Source organism: Rhinopithecus roxellana, chromosome 14 (genome assembly GCF_007565055.1).
Source record: "Rhinopithecus roxellana isolate Shanxi Qingling chromosome 14, ASM756505v1, whole genome shotgun sequence".
Taxonomy (NCBI): Eukaryota; Metazoa; Chordata; class Mammalia; order Primates; family Cercopithecidae; genus Rhinopithecus; species Rhinopithecus roxellana.
The window spans coordinates 21,382,000-21,400,599 of record NC_044562.1 but is presented as its reverse complement, the minus strand read 5'-3'; the positions used below and the strand labels follow the sequence as shown (position 1 = coordinate 21,400,599).

Sequence of the window (18,600 nt, the reverse complement as noted above, 5' to 3'; positions counted from 1 at the left end):
CAGTGTCTTTCATAGAGCAAAAGTTTTTAATTTTAATAAAGTCTATCTTTTCAAGCCTTTCTTTTATAGATTGTGCCTTTGGTGTACCTAAAATGTCATTGCCATACCCATGATCCATCTAGATTTGTCTCCTACATTATCTTCTAGGAGTTTTTTTTTTCTGAGACAGAGTCTTGCTTTGTCACCCAGGCTGGAGTGCAGTGGTGTGATCTCGGCTCACTGCAACCTCCACCTCCCAGGTTCAAGAGATTCTCCTGTCTCAGCCTCCTGAGTAGCTGGGATTACAGGCGCACCACCACACCCAACTAATTTTTGTATTTTTAGTAGAGACAGCATTTCACCATGTTGACTGGGCTGTCTCAAACTCCTGACCTCAGGTGATTCACCTGCCTTGGCCTTCTAAAGTGCTGGAATTACAGGCTTGAGCCACTGTACCCGGCCATTCCAGGAGTTATATAGCTTTGTGTTTACATTTAGGTCTGTGATCCATTCGTGTTATTTTTTGCAAAGGGTGTAATGTCTGTGTCTAGATTCATTTTCTTTGGCATGTAAATGTCCAGTTGTTTCTGTACTGTTTGTTGAAAAGACTATCTTTTCTTCAATATATTGCCTTTGTTTCTTTGTCAAAGATCCATTGACTGTATTTGTGGGTGTCTATTATTGGGCTCTCTGTTCTGTTCCATTGATTATCAGTTCTTTTGCCAATACCACACTATCTTGATTACTATAGCTGTACAGTAAATCATCATGTCAGGTAGTCTCAATTCTCTGACTTTGCTCTTCCTCTTCAATCTTGTGTTCAATATTCTTGGTCTTTTAGTCTCCATATAAACTTTGGAATTAGTTTGTTGATATCTGCAAAATAATTTGCTGGAATTTTGATTGGGATTTCAATGAATCTAGATTCAGTTGTGAATAACTGACATCTTGACAGTATTGAATCTTCCTATTAATGAATAGCCTTTATTTTTGAAGGAATTTTTGCTGGATCAAGTATACTAGGCTGACAGTTTTTTTTCTCCTTCAGCGTAGTATAGTTGTCATGCTTTGTCTTTTATCTTACATTGTTTCTGATAAGACATCTGCAGTTTTTATTTGTGCTCCTTAGTACATAATTTTTTTTTCCTCTGGGCTGCTTTTAAGACATTTCTTTATGATTTGTTTTTAATAATTTGATTATCATGGCCGGGCGCGGTGGCTCAAGCCTGTAATCCCAGCACTTTGGGAGGCCGAGACGGGCGGATCATGAGGTCAGAAGATCGAGACCATCCTGGCTAACATGGTGAAACCCCGTCTCTACTAAAAAATACAAAAAAAAAAACTAGCCGGGTGAGGTGGCGGGCGCCTGTAGTCCCAGCTACTCGGGAGGCTGAGGCAGGAGAATGGCGTAAACCCGGGAGGCGGAGCTTGCAGTGAGCTGAGATCCGGCCACTGAACTCCAGCCCGGGCGACAGAGCGAGACTCCGTCTCAAAAAAAAAAAAAAAAAAAAAAAAAAAAAAAAAAAATAATAATAATAATAATAATAATAATAATAATTTGATTATCATGTGCCTTGATGTGATTTTCTTCTGTTGATCGTGCTTAGAGTTCATTATATTTCTTAATTTGTGAGTTTATAACTTCCATCAAATCTTATATTCATGTGTACCTTTAAATCTTTCAGCATATTTATAAGAGATATTTAAGTCCTTGTCTGCTAATTTCATCTTCTCTGTAATTTCTGGATAAGTTTCTTTTGATGATTACACTCCTTATTAAGAGTGATATTTTACTTCTTTGTGTAGCATTTTTTTGCTTGGATGTTACAAGTTTATGTTGTTGAGTACTAGATTTCATCATCTTTTCTTTAAACAATGTTGAACTTTATTCTAGATTAAATTAGTTTCAGTTCAGCTTGATCTTTTTGATGTTTGCTTTTAAGTTTTGTTAGAACAAGTGTAGATTAGCCTTTATTTTTAGGGCTAGTTTACCCTTAATTCTATGATGTGATCTTTTTAGGGTCTCTACTAAGTACTGTGTGTATGTAACATGGATTCTTCACTCTGGCTAGTTGGGACTAAACATCTTCTAGTACTATGTGAGCTTGTGGCATTGTTCAGCTTACAACTCTCTAGCATCATGGGGCTGTACCTATGCATGCATGCCTCACTGCTCAGCAACAGGTCGAGGGGCTTCCTGTGCAGGTTCCTCTTCTTTCTCTGCATATCTCCCTCTAGTCTGTGTCTCCTCACCTCATTGTGCCCACTGAACTCTGCTCAGGATTTCCCTCTTTGCACTGAAAAGGCAATCCAGATAGAAAGTGAGGGCAACCATAGGGCTAATCATGTTTGTTTCCCTTTGCTCAATGTGCTGTTTGTCATACAATGTATGAAAACAGTTGTTTAATTCTGCCCATTAAAAAATTACTCATGGATGGGCCAGGCACAGTGGTTCATGCCTGCAATCCCAGCATTTTGGGAGGCAGAGGCAGGTGGATCACTTGAGGTCAGGAGTTCGAGACCAGCCTGGCCAACATGGTGAAACCCCGTCTCTACTAAAAAGACAAAAGAAAAATTAGCCGGGTGTGGTGGCATTGGCATGTGCCTGTAATCCCGGCTACACGGGAGGCTGAGGCAGGAGAATGGCTTGCAACTGGGAGGCAGAGATTGCAGTGAGCCGTGGTCGCACCACTGCACTCCTGCCTGGGTGACAGGGCAAGACTCCATCTCAAAAAAAAAAAAAAAAAAAAAAAGAAAAGAAAAAATTATTCATGGATGGAGGGCAAGTTGAGTTTCAATAACTTAATTGTGAATAGAAACAGAAGTTCTTTCACATTTATCTTTAAAGTTCTCTCTGCAGGTATGCCATTGTGGTTTTGATTTCAACAATTCATATGTTTTTCTATCTAGTGGTTTTTAATTTCAATTATTATACTTTTCATCGTTGTAGTAGTATTTGATTGATTTTATATCTACCTTATTGTATTCTGATGGTGGTTTCTTGCTCCTATTTTGTATGTCTCATTTTTTCCAAATATTAAACATAAGTACTTTACATTCTGTATTTAATAATTCCAGTGTCTGAGAACTTCGATGGGGCTAATTCTGCCTCTTCATGTTTGTGCTGAGTCTTTCTTACAGTGCCTTGATTCCTTGTGTGTCTCTCAGTTTAAGACTCTGAGCTCATATTTGATGGAGTTTTATTTGTTGAAATCCTTTAAGACTTGGCTTAACTCTCCAGAGATTTTATTTTTGTCTCTGCCAAGCTCTCACAGGGTTGTTAACCTGAGATTGCTTTAAGGTAACTCACCAGCTTGGGATTTCCTGGACCACAAGTATAATGCAAATTAGAATGGCAAAATCGCATTAGGGTAAGCCGTGGTTATAAATTCTCCAGGGGATTGCTTTCTCCTTGTACCCAGAGCTGGAACCCCGAAAGACACTTTTTTTTTTTTTTTTTTTTTTTTTTTTTAAATCAGTTCACTGTTCTGGTGGGTGAACTTTTTCCATAGTTCACACTATTACTGAGGTTGTAACCCTTGAGGATGTGGAAGTCTGTCTCAGTTCCAAGTCTTCACCACTCGTGGACCCTCATTTCCCGGTTTCCACTAGCCTTTAGAAAATGAATTTTTAGGCTACAGAGACTGGTAGATGCCCTCAAAGGCAAGCAGAGTCAGCTTTCATTTACTACCTTTTCAAATTCTTTTTTTTTAACCTCTGAAATTTGTATAATTACTATTGTTAAGATTAGCCTTGCAAATAAGGGTAAATAAAATAATTCCTGAGGATATAGAAATGAGTGTAAATCATAAATGGCAGACAGCATTCTGCTTCCATCTCTCCAGATAAGGGCTCTTAGGGGCTGCTGTTTTAGACGGTGGTGCCAAACATCCAAATCCATATACCACACCTGCTTGTCAATTTTTTAAATTGACAGTAATTGTATCTATTATATGGCATATACTGTGATGTTTTCATATAGTTTTACCTTGTGGAATGATTAAGTCACACTAATTAACAAATCTAGCACTCACATACTTATATTTTGTTGTGGTGAAAGCATTTAATATCTAATCTTTTAACAGTTTTGAAATATACAGGCCAGGCACAGTGGCTCATACCTGTAATACCAGCACTTCGGGAGGCTGAGGTGGCAGGATCACATGAGCCCAGGAGTCTGAGACCAGCCTGGGTAACAGAGTGAGATCTCCATCTCCACAAAAAGTTAAAAAATTGGGCAGGCATGGTGGTGCACACCTACAGTCCCAGCTGCTTGAAAGGCTGAGGTGGGAGGATTGCTTGTGCCCAGGAGGTTGGGGCTGCGGTGAGCCGTGGTTGCACCACAGCACTCCAGTCTGGGTGACAGAGTGAGACTCTATCTCAAAAAAAAAGAAATATACAATGCATTGTTATTTATTACATTCACCATTCTGGGCAATAGATCACTAAAGCTTATTTGCTTGTCTTTCTTTAAAAAAAAAAAAAAAAAAAAAAAAAAAAAAAAAGATCAGCTTCGTTCTTAAAAGGATGTTTATTATGTTTATTATACTTAATCCAGGATCTCTAGGTGACTCATAGTGGGAACATTTTTCAGGCTGGCTAGATCACCACAATGCTTAAAATGCAAGTCTATCACTCTCGTTCTTCCCACGGCTGGCACCTTCTCTTCCTGTAGGTCTCATCTCAAATGCCAACATCCTATCTAAGTATCCACTTTCCCTACCAGTTATTTGCTACCACATTACTTTTTATTTTTTTCTCTCATCACACTGTACAATAATATTTTTTCAAAAGGTTTTCCTATGTACTCTCCCTGTCTCTCCCACTCGTGTGTAAGAACTATGAGAGTAGATACCAAGTCTTTCTATTTTCTTCCGTGTTTTCAGCCCCAAGGCCAATTGCTGGTCAGAGTAAGCACTCAAATATTTGTTGGATGAATAATTTTTTTTTCTTGAAGCAAATATAAATAGATACACAACCTAAAATATGTTTCTAAAACATAAGATGATGTCAGTAAGTACATACAGCATATGAATGTCCAGAATTCTCAGTTTGTTGTTTATACTTTGTGGTCTCAACTTATCAAAAAGTCCAATAAATTCTGAAGTTGTTATTCCTTTATCAAAAATGTAAGAAAGTGATTTTTATTTCAGCATATTGAGCGTAAATAACATTTTTAAAAGTAAGAATCATGAAAACATGCCTAAAGAAAGTAGCCTAAAATTATTTTCAGGACATGACGCCTCCCCATCTCCAAACAAAATTAAGAGTCCATATGCCACTTACCTTGTTTGTGTGTAAGGGAGAAGAACTGCTTCACGGAGAAGAGAGTTTTGTACTTAGCTATTTTGACTAATGAAATCCTATAACATCTCTGAGCTTAGAAAATGTAATAATCTAAATATGGTTAATTTTCCCTCTAGCAAAATCTGGAAATTCTCTTGTTTTAATAAAATTCTCATAATGTTTATAAGATATTCCTTTTTCTTTTCTTTTCTTTTTCTCTCTCTTTTTTTTTTTTTTTTTTTTTTTTTTTTTTTTTTTGAGACAGAGTCTTCCCCTGTCACCCAGGCTGGAGTGCAGTGGCATGATCTCGGCTCACTGCAACCTCCACCTCCCAGGTTCAAGCAGTTCTCTGCCTCAACCTCCTGAGTAGCTGGGATTACAGGTTCTTGCCACCACACATGGCTAATTTTTGTATTTTGAATAGAGACAGGGTTTCATCATCTTGACCAGGCTGGTCTTGAACTCCTGACCTCGTGATCCACCTGCCTCAGCCTCCCAAAGTGCTGGGATTACAGGCATGAGTCACTGCACCAGGCCTTTAAGATATTTCTTTTGGAAAAAAAATTCCTGGAATAAGGGCAATCATGTACCCTAACCCCAAACAGCAATGACAACAACCAAAAAGCAAGCATTTATGACAATAGGCGAGGCCCTGAGTTGAGAGATTTATGTGCATTTCCTTAATAAAACCTTAAAGATCCCCTTAGAAGATAATTATTATTCCCACCTATAGGTGAGTAAACTTTGGTAAACAGAGAAGTTGCTCAAGGTTGCATAGTTACAAGGTTAGTGAAATCCATGTTCTTAATAATTCTTTATATTGTTCCGCAAAGAAAAACATTTTCAATATTTAGTCCTTATGTTTTGGAAGCAGATGTAGGTCTTGAATTTCTAGGGTGGATGACTCCACATTCTTTCTTGTTTTATTAGTGGAAAACCAAACCAGAAATCATGATTTGAAAGGGTATATTCTTGGGCTATTCTATGTAATACAAACCTAAGCCATTTGGGGACTTTATTCATACATATTTCCAATATATCCTATTTTAAGGATAATATCAGTGACATTTAATTCACAATTGTATAATGAATTTTATTCAACTTCAGGGACAATTGCTATTTGATCTCAGCCTACAACCATAAATCTTGTTGAACTACTATTTCATGAACGTTCCCTAACTAGTCATTCTTTGGTTAAAAATCTCAGCTGGGTTTAAGATATCTGTGTTAAAGAAGACTCCAAGTCAGGCATCTAGATTCTATAAGAAGGGTTTTCCTTTTTCTTGTATTTCAGGTTAAGGTAATTCTAAAGAATTACACATGAGCTAATTTGTTTCTTTAACTCTGATCACTTTAAAAAATTTGTAATTCTCCATATCACCTAGATAAAATGCTTTGATACATATTGTCTATAGCTGGAGAACTACTGATGTATAAAAATGTGTCTTCTTGGTTAGCTCTGCCTACATCATTTGATTTAGCTTTGTGTTCTTTTGCTTTTATGTTTCCATCCTTTCTCCTTATTCTTCCAGGGTTTCATCTGATTGGAAAATTAAGTTCTTAGTACTGAGTGGCTAAAAAAGAAATATTTAAATCCACTTAGACACTCTGTACCAAATACACTCAACCATAACCACACCAGTAATGATGCCCTCTAATGGGCAGCACTGGTGGTACCTGATGATGAATCCCTTCTCCTTCCCTGGTGGAAGTAGAAAAGTATCAAAGACTTTCAGAGAGCTGCTGAAATTTGATGAAGGTTGTGTTCAACTTGATTGCCACTAAACATTTAAAAATCACGGGCTTTTGGTAAATCATAAACAATATAGGCATATGTCTCTGAAAAGACTTCTCCAACTTAGGTTTTCCAAGGCCACTAGCTTCCTTTTTCGTTGTCCTGTTTTGTTTAACTACAAACCAAAGCTAAAGAAATGATACAATGGTCTCATATTCAAGGATCTTACAAATTTTCTACAGAAAATATAAGTTGTAAAAGGAATGGAGAGTTCTTTAAGCAGCCTCAGAGAAATTATTACCTTGTGTCAAATTCAAAATGGATTGTCAACTACGTCATAATTTTCTGGAAAAGAGCTGTTTAAATAACAATACTTCAGTGTTGCTTTGCATTTACACTGCCAGAATTATACCAGGCATCTAAAGGACCAGCCCTTGTGGGACACAGTGTCCTTGGCAAGATCTTTAGAAAGACAAAAAACAAAAACAGAAAGCAAAACTTGAAAGGAGAGACTCTATGGAGAAGAAAAAGGAGAGGAGAGAAAAATGATGCCAAAATATTTAATGTCAAATGCCAATACTAATATTTATTTAAATTTAACTGTTTTCAAATGAATAAGTTGCATCATTTATGATTAATATTATTGCATCATATATTATTAAGATTATTATTTGCTTAAAAATTGCCATGAATGAATTTTAAAAGGTAGGAAACCACAGGAGATTAATTTTAATGGGGGGAATTATATCTTACTTCTTTGGTTATATAGATGAGTTTAATTTGCTTTGGAGATTTTAAGAAGACGTTTACTTTCAACTCTCTACCATAAATGCATCTTAACCTAGGAGGTCATTATTTTTGGTTTTGAAAATTTAGTTCTTGCACCAATCAAATCCTTTATGTCTAAAATTTAGACTAAAGACTGATTAAGATGCAAACTCCACCACATGCACTCTATGTAGTCTAAGAGACGATTCACTCACCTATGGATTTGACAAGCGCTCACGGCTGTGTCTCCACCTCTCACCACATCTGGGATGTTTTTGTCATTTGAATGTTCTTCTGCTTCCTCTGGGGGGCTGCTTTTGGAAAGGAAGGGTTCAGGTTCCCCAGCACAGGCTTCTCTCTGATCTGTTTCAATCTGAATCAAAGGCACTTCCCTTGAGCAAAGTGATAGCCTTTTGTGGTTTATTGCTACAGTGTCCTGACACGAGGAAGTTTCCTTTTTAGAATCTAAAGGGTTGTAGTTTGTAAGAGAAGCAGTTTTGCTCAAAGATGACACTGGGGGCTGTTTACATTCGGTAACAGAGTCTTTCCTCGGGCAATCGAGAGACTCCTGAACAAGCAGAGTTGGCCCACTGCACATCCTGCTGGCAGCTAATCTATTTGCACACGTCTCTGCTTGTGAGGGAGAGCCACCAGAAACAGGCTCAGTGTCGGCTTCCCCTGCATCATCCACAATGATTTTGTTCTTGCGCATGAGGGCCTCAATGGAGCTCGCCCACGTTTCATGAATTAACATGTTCGTGATGTGGTCAGTCCTACCTCTCCGATACAAGCAAGAGTCAGATTTGCAGAGACCGGATGAGGACGCGCTACTGACCGGCTGCACGCTTAGGAAATCCTGTGGGCAGTTCTGAGCAAAGCCATCTAAAGAGTTGGCTTTGATGGGCACATTCACTGTCAGCCTGGAGCATGGGGATCTGCTGTCTGGCATGGACGACTGTCTGTGGCACACCGGGGATCGCAGAGAAGGAGACAGCAGGCCGGCTGTCCAATCCTGGCTGCTCCGTCTGGAGGAGGTGCTTTCTCTGCTGTCTCTTTCGATGTCCCTCAGCATGTACCTGTAGAACTCCTCAGTGATGCTCTCTGTGCTGGACTGCTTAGAGGGACAGTTTGGCCTCACACTGAGGTGGTCACTTTTCCGGCACGCCTGTTGCATGGCTGAGCTCAGAATGCTGCTGGCGTTCTTGCCAGCATAGTAATCCAGCAGTAACTCAAATCCTCTCCCTTCATTTTCCATCTGGTTCACCATGAACCTGGAAAACTCCTCGGTGATGCTCTCACAGCTCGACTGTTTGGAGACAGAGCTGGCCCTGCTGACCGGCTGGCTCAGTGTGCTCATTAAGCCCAGGCTGTTGACATAGGCCCTGGCCTCGGAATCTTCCTCAGGAATGCTTTCACAGCTGGAGGCCTTCAGCCGGCTCCACCTGTCACCACTCAGTAACCGATTCCGGGGATAGCCCTGCGCCTGCCACATGCTGTCCACCATAGAGAACTCCGATAGGTTCATGATCTTGGCTGCCACTTCATTGGCAAAAAGGTTGACAGAATCTGGGACATCCTCAAGGTTCATGGACTCATCCACAACCCTGTTCATCAGTTTCTCTTTAAGCTCAGGGTGCTCATCCGTCTTCCTCTTGATCTCACTGAGCCGGGGCGGCTTGTGTTTCCTCACAGTGGCCCCGCTCCCATGGCTCTCTTTCTTCCTCTTCAAGGATCGGCAGGGTACATTGGGTGTCATCAGAAACTCACTCCCTCTTTTCCATGCACAAAACCAGGGTTGTTTTCCACTGGAGTTGTCAAGGCAAATTGCTGCAATTTCAGTTGCCATGGAGACGACCGTGTCTGCTAATTCTTCCGCAAAGTCTGTAATGCAGTAGATGTCTGGATGCTTTGTCTGAAGTATGGATTGAGCAGGAAGCAGCAAGTCATCCCCTAACATGGACAGGTTGACTTGAACTTCGTTGATGCAAGATGTGGCAGAGTTGTACTTTTCTTGGGTGTTTGGGTGGATACTGTCCTCAGCCTCCTGGGAACTGCTTCTGGACTGGCCAACCATCGGGGACCTTTGTGCTTCGGAAGAGACTCTGCATTCATTCTCACTGTGAGGAGGGCTTTTTGCATCCTCTCCCGCTGTTCCTTTCAGATATATTTCCTTGGGGGATGTTGTAGCAGTCGAAGAATCGGGTACTCTGTGACTATGTGATAATTCTGACTGCAGCCTGGGGTTCTTGAAGAGGCCTGGCCTCACTCCACCATTGTTTTGTTTTGAATACATGCCATCCACAAGATTGTTGATGACAAGATTCGTGTTGTGTGAATTGCTAAGTGGAGAGCTGCTGGAGGATTCAGTGGCTTTTGTCCAAGCTAGACTAGCACCCGGATCAGATGGCTGGCAGCCAGGTTCTGTCTCCCTCCTTCTGATGGTCTCCTTAGAAAGGACAGCAGGACATTCACCAAGCCGTACAATATGACTCATCTTCTTGAATGTGAAGCATATCACATCGAAAAGCAGTTGATTTGTACTTTCCATTAAGGTGTCCAGAATTTCAGATGAATGCCTGTTGTCATTGGGGTCGATTATCATATTTTTGTGGTGAACTTCATCAATGGAATGCCTCAGGATAACATTGGACAGGGTATGTGCTAGTTCATTCCTGAGGACATTTTCTGAGCACAGGGTCTGAGACTTTGAAGCAGTTTCCATGATTCTCCTGTTCATGGAGTCCAAGAAGTCTCCAATACTACTGTAGGTATTAGGCCTTGTTAAAACCAGAGCAGCTTCCTTGAGCAATCCCTCAGCAATGGCTTCCTTGCCAAGCTCCATGCTTGCTAAACTACAAAGTGGGGGCATGGCTTCAGAAGCCTCAGCTGCAGGCGAGAGGTCACCACTTGGAGCCACTGAGCATGTCACCTCCTCTCTTTCACCTAGACCACAGACAGCCACGGCACTGGCCACCTGAGTCATGCCACACAAAGCAGATGGAAAGGAGTACTCATTGATGGAAGGTTCCTTGAGTCCTTGGGGTGCTTGCGTTTGCAGTGCACCACTGCCCCCTAGTGGAAAGTTTGAGTCCACTTGCTCCATTTTGAGTCTTTCTGTGGCCTGTGGACTGGAAATGGTTCCAATCACAGTGGCTGCACAAGCTAACGCCACTTCTAGAGCACTCTGGGGTTGTCTGCTGGGGTTCTCTCCAGAGAGGAGACTTGAGGTTTCAACAGAGGCTTCCATCTCAGGCCATGAGGAGATGCCTGGCTCGGGGGCAGCATCGCTGCCATCTGGACTCTGAACAACGACGATTTTGGGGAGCTCATTCCATGACCGAGAAACCACTGTATCTTTTGTGGAATAGCAACTGGGAAGCAGAGAACTTCCTACAGAAACACTGACTGCAGATTCCTGGGGTAATGTGGGCTGAGACTGAGATAATCTAATAAACGCATCCTGCAGCACGGATTCTGCTAAATTTGTAGCATACTTGCCAGTGGTGACTTCTCCATCTTGTACAGGAGGGAGAGCATTTCTTGTGTCTTCGTGATCTCCTGGGTTTAGGTTGCTTCTCTGCTCAGCCACAGCACATGCAGAAGGTACATCTTTATCCATCATGGAGAAATAAGCATCTTTTGGAATATACAGTGCCTGTGATTTTTCCATTTGACCTTTAAAATCTTCTGAATAATAATAATGGGTGGCTTCTCTCTTATTCCCTACAGCTTCACTTTTCCACTGTGATGGCTTGGCTGAGGGATCTAGACTCTGCAGGGCTGTGTTCTTTGTTAGGTTTTCTGGAGATCGTTCTGTTTTAATCAATGGTGTGGGATATTTGTTGACGTATTTGTCTTCCAAAGCATAACGCCACTTTTCCTTGTTGTAATTCCATTCCTCCTGGGTGGCTCCCTTTAGCTGTTTACTTTCCAAAACATTGGCTGAGACATTTATATTTTCATAACCTAGTGAGGAGAAAATGAGAGGCACTATTACTTTTTGGAAAGCAGGTTACCATAAGTTTTAAGTAATAATGACTTTCTAAAAGTAAAGCATCAATAAGGACACATACACACGTATGTTTATTGCGGCACTATTCACAATAGCAAAGACTTGGAACTAACCCAAATGTCCATCGATGATAGACTGGATTAAGAAAATGTGGCACATATACACCATGGAATACTATGCAACCATAAAAAGATGAGTTCATATCCTTTGTAGGGTCATGGATAAAGCTGGAAACCATCATTCTGAGCAAACTATCACAAGGACAGAAAACCAAATACCGCATGTTCTCACTCATAGGTGGGAATTGAACAATGAGAACACTTGGACGCAGGGTGGGGAACATCACACACCGGGGCCTGTTGTGGGGTGCGGGGAGGGGGGAGGGATAGCATTAGGAGATATACCTAATGTAAATGACGAGTTGATGGGTGTAGCATACCAACATGGCACATGTATACATATGTAACAAAACTGCCTGTTGTGCACATGTACCCTAGAACTTAAAGTATAATAAAAATAAATAAATAAATAAATAAAAATAAAGCATCAACTTTTTTCCCCCTTCAAGAATAACATTTTGAATGGTTTCTTCAAGAAAAATGAATCTGAAAAGGCTTTCACGTTTCATGATAGAATGCCATCCAAAAAAATGGCTTTCCATGTGGGATACAAATGCAAGTAGGAAGTGTTTGAGGGTTGAGGGTTGCCACCATTCTTCAGGGGAAAGCAACCCAGACAGGTGTGTCTTAGAGCTTCCCATTGGGTACAAAAAGAGAAGGGAGGATGTTTACAGCAAGCTCAGTAGTGGGACTTGTTGCAAAGATTTGTTCTAAAGTTTGCATGAGACTTGTCCCAGAGACAGTGGCAATAACATCTGGGGTACCCCTTCCTCTGTGGCTAAAAGTGGGGAGGAGGAACACATTGTTCATTGAGCTCTGCGAATGGGTCAACAGAAAGAGCTGAAGAAATGAGTGCTAAACACTTTCCTGGATTATCTCTTTCTGTCTTCACAAAAATCATTAGCTACAGGCATGATTGTACTCCCAAATTAGACAAAGAAACTAGGCTCAGAAAGATTAGATAACTGGCGCCAGATCTCACAGCCTCAATGTGGCAGTGCTGGGATTCAAGCCCAGTCTGGTCCAACTTGGATCCAACTAATATATGGCTTTTATGGAAGTCTTAGGGAAGTTAACTTTCCTCCCAGTGATAGCCTCCATCTCTTGGCAGGCAGGAGGATTTACCTTTAAAGTACACAAATTCCCTTTAGCATCCCTAAGGCATCATTTGGGAGTCTGGATCCATCCAACCATTAAGTCTGCTAAGTGTATTTGTCAGCATCTTCACCAGTGTTCTTATATTCTCCTTCCTTCCTTCCTTAAAATTCAGCAAGTAAAGATTGTGATGTGTCAGCCAAACGGATGTGGCCTGGAACTCTTCTCAAATCCCACCCAGACATTTTTATATGGGGACTAATTTCAGGAGGCACTAATTGGAAAGTTCTCACCGTTCCTAGATTCATCCACCTCGCTCTCCTCCTCCAAGTGCTCAGAAGCAGTGAGAAAGTCTTCCTCGATTGAGGATAAGGAACAGTTCGTGTCATCCTCCAGTTTTAAGATGTTTGTTTCCAGGTGGAGCTGTCGCTCCTGCACCAGTTCCAGACCAATCAGAAATTTGTTGATTTCAAAGATGATGCAATTGGTACTGTTTGGTCTGTTCCCTCTTGCACATTGGACCAAGCAGATATCTGGCAGCCAAGGGCACTAAAAGTGGAGAGAAAAGAAGGCATTTACTCAAAAGGGAAAATAAAAGACTATTGCCTCTGACCTTTCCTTTTCCACCAAGCTCCCCTGTTAACAGGAGTGGGCACTTTTAAAATATGTGAAATGTCTTCTGGGATTATATTAATAAACTGCTTCAAAAAAATTCAAGTGATGTTTGGGAACACAAGGTACCTAGCAGAAAGCCTGACTTGGGGGAAAATAGATCAGCTGTATCACATATTTTAGTTTCCCTTGGTCAAAGCAAAAATTGAACTGGGCAAAGTTAAACAGGCAAAGAAGTTTTTATTCAACGCTATTAAAATAGGGAAGAGAGGCCAGAATTAAGCTGGACTACACTCCACTGAACAAAAGGCAATAGGGGTTTTAAGGGCTAGAGTGATGGGGCAGATCTTAGGTCATCTGTGTTTGATCATTGGCTTTACCCAGAGAAACAGTAAACTTTCTTGTATCTTTTTGACAGGAGGTAGTTTTACAACCTGGAGCAAGATGCCCACTGAAGTTAGGTTCTTACGCTCCCATAAAGACTGGGCACATTAAGGGAACTACCTTCCTTGATGATTACATTTCAATGAGACAGCTCCCAGGTCCTTGAGAAAGACATTTCTGGGTATAAAGCTGGCAAGAGGCTTTTACAAAAAGATTTACATCTCAAAAAGGCAGAGGAATTTACAGTTATAAATTTTCTAGATTAAATGTTCTAAGAAAAGGGAAGTCAGGGTCTAGAGTCAGGAAGGAGCCTGTCCAAATTTTGGTCAAGCTGAAGGGAATGTCAACGCTGTATTGGTTACCTCTCTTGATTAAATTGAGTTCCAGTTTCTCAGACCAGTATCTTTCTCTGCCTTGAAGATACTCAGTAAAACCTCTACTAGTACTTCAGATGTACAGTAAGTGTTCTATCAACTACAGTTAGATTCTATAATTTGTATTGCTTATCTGAAGAAGCAGTCAACATGACATTAAATGAAATCCATAGGAAGTGAACTAATTATCTCTAAAAGACCAGCGTATGGTAAGAACAGTGATAAAGAGGCCCAAATTATAGAATCATGTACTAGTTAGACCTGTTAATTCTGTTCAGTTCTAGGGTTACAAACCATATCCTCATTCTCCACTACACATTTTCACTATTCATATTATTTATTGCCATTGGAATAGTAATAAAAGATTCCAATAATTCTAGGAGAGATGATTATAAAATGAAAAATTCAATCCTTTTCCAAGGTGTTCAGGAATCCCCTGGGAGCTCAAAAATAGAATTCCCCTGTATGCATATGTGATTAGGTCTATTTTTCAAAGAAGGTGGTCCATTGCCTGGCTTTTCTAAGTGTGAGTATGGACCGGCAGCCATGGCATCACCTGGGAGCTTGTTGGATATATTTACTCTCAGGCCTCAACCCAGATCTACTCAATCAGAATCTGCGTTTCCAAGGAATCTGTTGGCGATGGGTACATGCATTAGCATTTGAGACCCACTGGTCTATAGCTTTTATTGAATTCACAAAGTATCTGTGATCCCCCAAATGGAGAGGAACTGCTGTTGTAGAGTAAGTGAAGTTGGCTTAATTGTCTTTCCACTGAATTTAGACACACTACACTAAACTGAAACTTACCCGGTATTTTCCGAGTGCCTATTGTATGCAAATTATGCAAGGAGGTGCAAACATGAATCAGACAATTGCCCTGGGGAGAAGGGCACACTATACTATCAGTCAGTCAACCTCACCAGAGTCCAAGTGATTCACATGGAGTTGATTCACCTCCAGCTCCAGAGGTGATCATGTGACTCAAGCCTGGCCAATCTGAATGATGCATTCCTTAGGTCATAGTGATTGGTTCAGAGATGGACATGTGACATTTGAGAGCCAAGAGGCTTTTGCTGAAAACCACCTGGAAATGACGTTCCATTCACACTTTCCTGACTTGAACCCAAAGGGATATTGCTTCCTTGTGGGAGGAGCTTGTCTGATAATGGGGCCAATGGAAAGACGCCACAAGAGAAAAATCCATGTCTTGATGATATTGGTTTTAAGTCTTTAATCTACTCCTGGGTTTTTTCTGGTTACATGAAACAATATGTTCTCTTTTTATTTAAGCTAATTTTCTGCCATGTTTAATTAAGAATCTAACTGGGATTAATCAGGGTCTAGTAAGTTAAACTCAAGGTCAAGTCCAATTAATGTCAATACCAATTTTCATAGAGATATTGAAAGAAAGCCGGAATTTCTCAGTAATACCTATACTTACCAAAAGCTAGGAAAATTGTTCTATAATGCAGAGGCAGCTTTTAAAAAGTATGTGAATTCTAAAAAGAAAATGGGAATAAAGTCTTCACTGTCAATGATATAATGTACAATTTATTAACAAGCCACAGATTACCTAGGATTCATGTAAAATTTATAGGACACAAACCTTATTAGTAGCTACAAAGTCAGGGAGATCTGATTACCTGGAAATAAAACCTTCTCCTTTATTAATTGATTTATCACACTGTATTATGTTTCTTGAAATTTGAAGACTTTGGGGCTTTTTGATATTTTGAAGAGTTGAAGGATAAAAGAAGACTTTAAAAATGGACAACGAAATTAAAACCCAAGGAAGAACAATTTGTGGAAAACAAATGCTCATCATTTTAATCTGGAGCTGTTACATATCACTGTAACATACTTTATGTGCATTTTTCTCGAAATTAATTAAACAATTTTACTTGCATGTCTTTAAATAAATAATGTTATAGTGATTTATATAGTAGGAGTGCACATGAGGGCACTGAATGATAATAGTAGTATTTTAGTTACTGCTTTATTTTTAATAACATTTGTTTTGGAGGAGGGATATTTTATTCGTTGGGCCCAAGACACTCTCTTTCAATCCTTGAAGCTGCCATTCTGGATTTACTAGCTTGGCTAGTTTGGTACCTCCTAAGGAATACATAACATCTGAAAGATGATACTGTGGATTCTGAAATAGAATTTAGGTACTGCTCCTAAAAGAGGAGACAGTTCTGTTTTCGTTTTTCCAGTAGATTTGTAGAAAACCAAGCTAAGTAACCAATGCCTACTCTATCTGTTCTAGTTCAAATACAACTTAGGAATTTGAGAAGACAATAGAAATTAGGAGTTGATGTAATAAAAGCTCTGTCAAACTCTAAGTGGTGGTATTTAAGAGAAACATAAATGCAGACTTTTCTCAAATATAAAGACACTTTGATTCCTATGTTACAGAAGCTTATGTGTAGTGTTTATTTGGGGGTTACACTGATCTGTGCTGAGCTAACTATAGATTTAAGTGAATGGCTTATCAAGAACTTACGTCTTACCTGTGAAACTTCAAAATCTGCCTGGAGATTTCCAGAGGCTAATCCACTTAGGACGACAATTTCATTTTCTTTTGGTTGTTGGACATTCATGGAACTGATGAGTTTTGGAAGATCTGGTGAAACGTTGACCAGTTTCTGTAAAGCAAGAATCTTTATTAGTTTAGCTGATTTCTTTTCACCAAATACTACTCACAAACTACTTTACCTTCGGAAATAATACTCCCAACTGCTCATACTATAGATTGCTTAATCTAAGATTCTTACTAGAATAAATTTTATAAAATGGAAGCATGCACGTTTAGATTGAAAGAGAAAATATAAGCTTTAAAAACTCTTTAGTTCTAAATTTTATGAAACTAAATATTTTACAAAGTAAACATAAAGTAAACATTATATGATAGTAATTACTATCCTACCACAGGTATAAACGGTAACTTGGAAAAATTTTCCCTTTAAAGACCTTGCATAAAAGATTTTTTTTTTTTTTTTTTTTTACTAATAATCTTCTGATATGGCTTGGTTCTGTTACCCCATCCAAATCTCATCTTGTAAATGCTATAATTCCCACGTGTTGTGGGAGGGACCTGGTGGGAGATGATTGAATCATGGGGGCAAGTCTCTCCCACACTGATCTCATGATAGTGAACAGGTCTCATGAGATCTGATGGTTTTAAAAAGCAGGATTGTTTTCTGCACAAGCTCTCTCTTTGCCTGCTGCCTTCCACATAAGATGTGACTTGCTCCTCCTTGCCTTCCACCATGATTGTGAGGCCTCCCCAGCCATGTTGAATTGTAAGTTCAATAAACCTCTTTCTTATGAGTCCAGTAAACCTCTTTCTTATGTAAATTGCCCAGTATTGGTATGTGTTTATCAGCAGCGTGAAATGGACTAATATATCTCCTGTTCTAATTTTCAATAATAATAATTATAATAAAATTGTGACTAGCATTGATTTTACTCTATGTACTAAGCACTATGCTAGAGCCTGTATATAGGTTAAATCCAACTACATTTAATCTTCACAACAATCCTATATGGATTAGGTACCATTATTCCTTTCATGTTATACACAAGTAGCCTCAGGCCCAGAGATGAGTAACTTGCTCAGTTCATGTAGCTAAATCAGTGCCAAGGTATGCTGTTAGCCATAACAGACGATTATTTCAAATCACTCGCATAAACTCTTCAAACACGCTACTCTTAGATGCCAACTTGCTTTGGCCCTCCCTGCTATCTCTCTGATGGACTCTGCACCATGATTCTATCAAATAAAATTGTGTGTGCAATTTCTTTTGAAAATTCCATAGTACTACACAGATGACGATATTTGGGGTTCAGTGAAAATGTGTAATAAATTAGTGGTGTGGGAAACTGGGTTTGAGAAGCTTGAAGTACAGCATTGTCAACATGGGAATAACTGTCAATAACCGAGTAATTGCAGGTCTACTGTTCGGTGAAAATCAAGTGGCAAATCGTGTGCTCTTACACATTAAACAGTATTACACCAAATGGTAAATTCAAACCATTGTCAGCTTTTGGCATGGAATGGCAACCTTATTACAGCACTTAATTATTCCCATTGTATCAGTAGGCTCTAGTTCCAGAGGACTGAATAGATCTTCAAGTCTTTGCATACTGTCAAGCATGTACATCAGGGCCCTCACGGCCTTGGATGTGCTTGGGGAATTTAGCTGCAACAGGATGCAAAAAGTTCAAGCC

The 18,600-nt window shown here is 39.8% G+C and overlaps 1 protein-coding gene across 3 annotated transcripts in view; it reads right to left on the bottom strand.

Annotated features, from left to right (window-relative positions):
• SPHKAP (SPHK1 interactor, AKAP domain containing) overlaps positions 1-18,600 on the bottom strand; it is a 202,289-nt gene that overhangs the window by 21,511 nt on the left and 162,178 nt on the right. For all 3 annotated transcript variants that reach the window (XM_010366559.2, XM_010366560.2, XM_010366561.2), the window contains exons 5-7: positions 16,881-17,015; positions 13,288-13,543; positions 7,984-11,734 (exon numbers count right to left, since the gene is read on the bottom strand). In XM_010366559.2, coding sequence (XP_010364861.1) covers positions 7,984-11,734; positions 13,288-13,543; positions 16,881-17,015 — 4,142 coding nt within the window. The remainder of the gene's footprint in view (positions 1-7,983; positions 11,735-13,287; positions 13,544-16,880; positions 17,016-18,600) is intronic.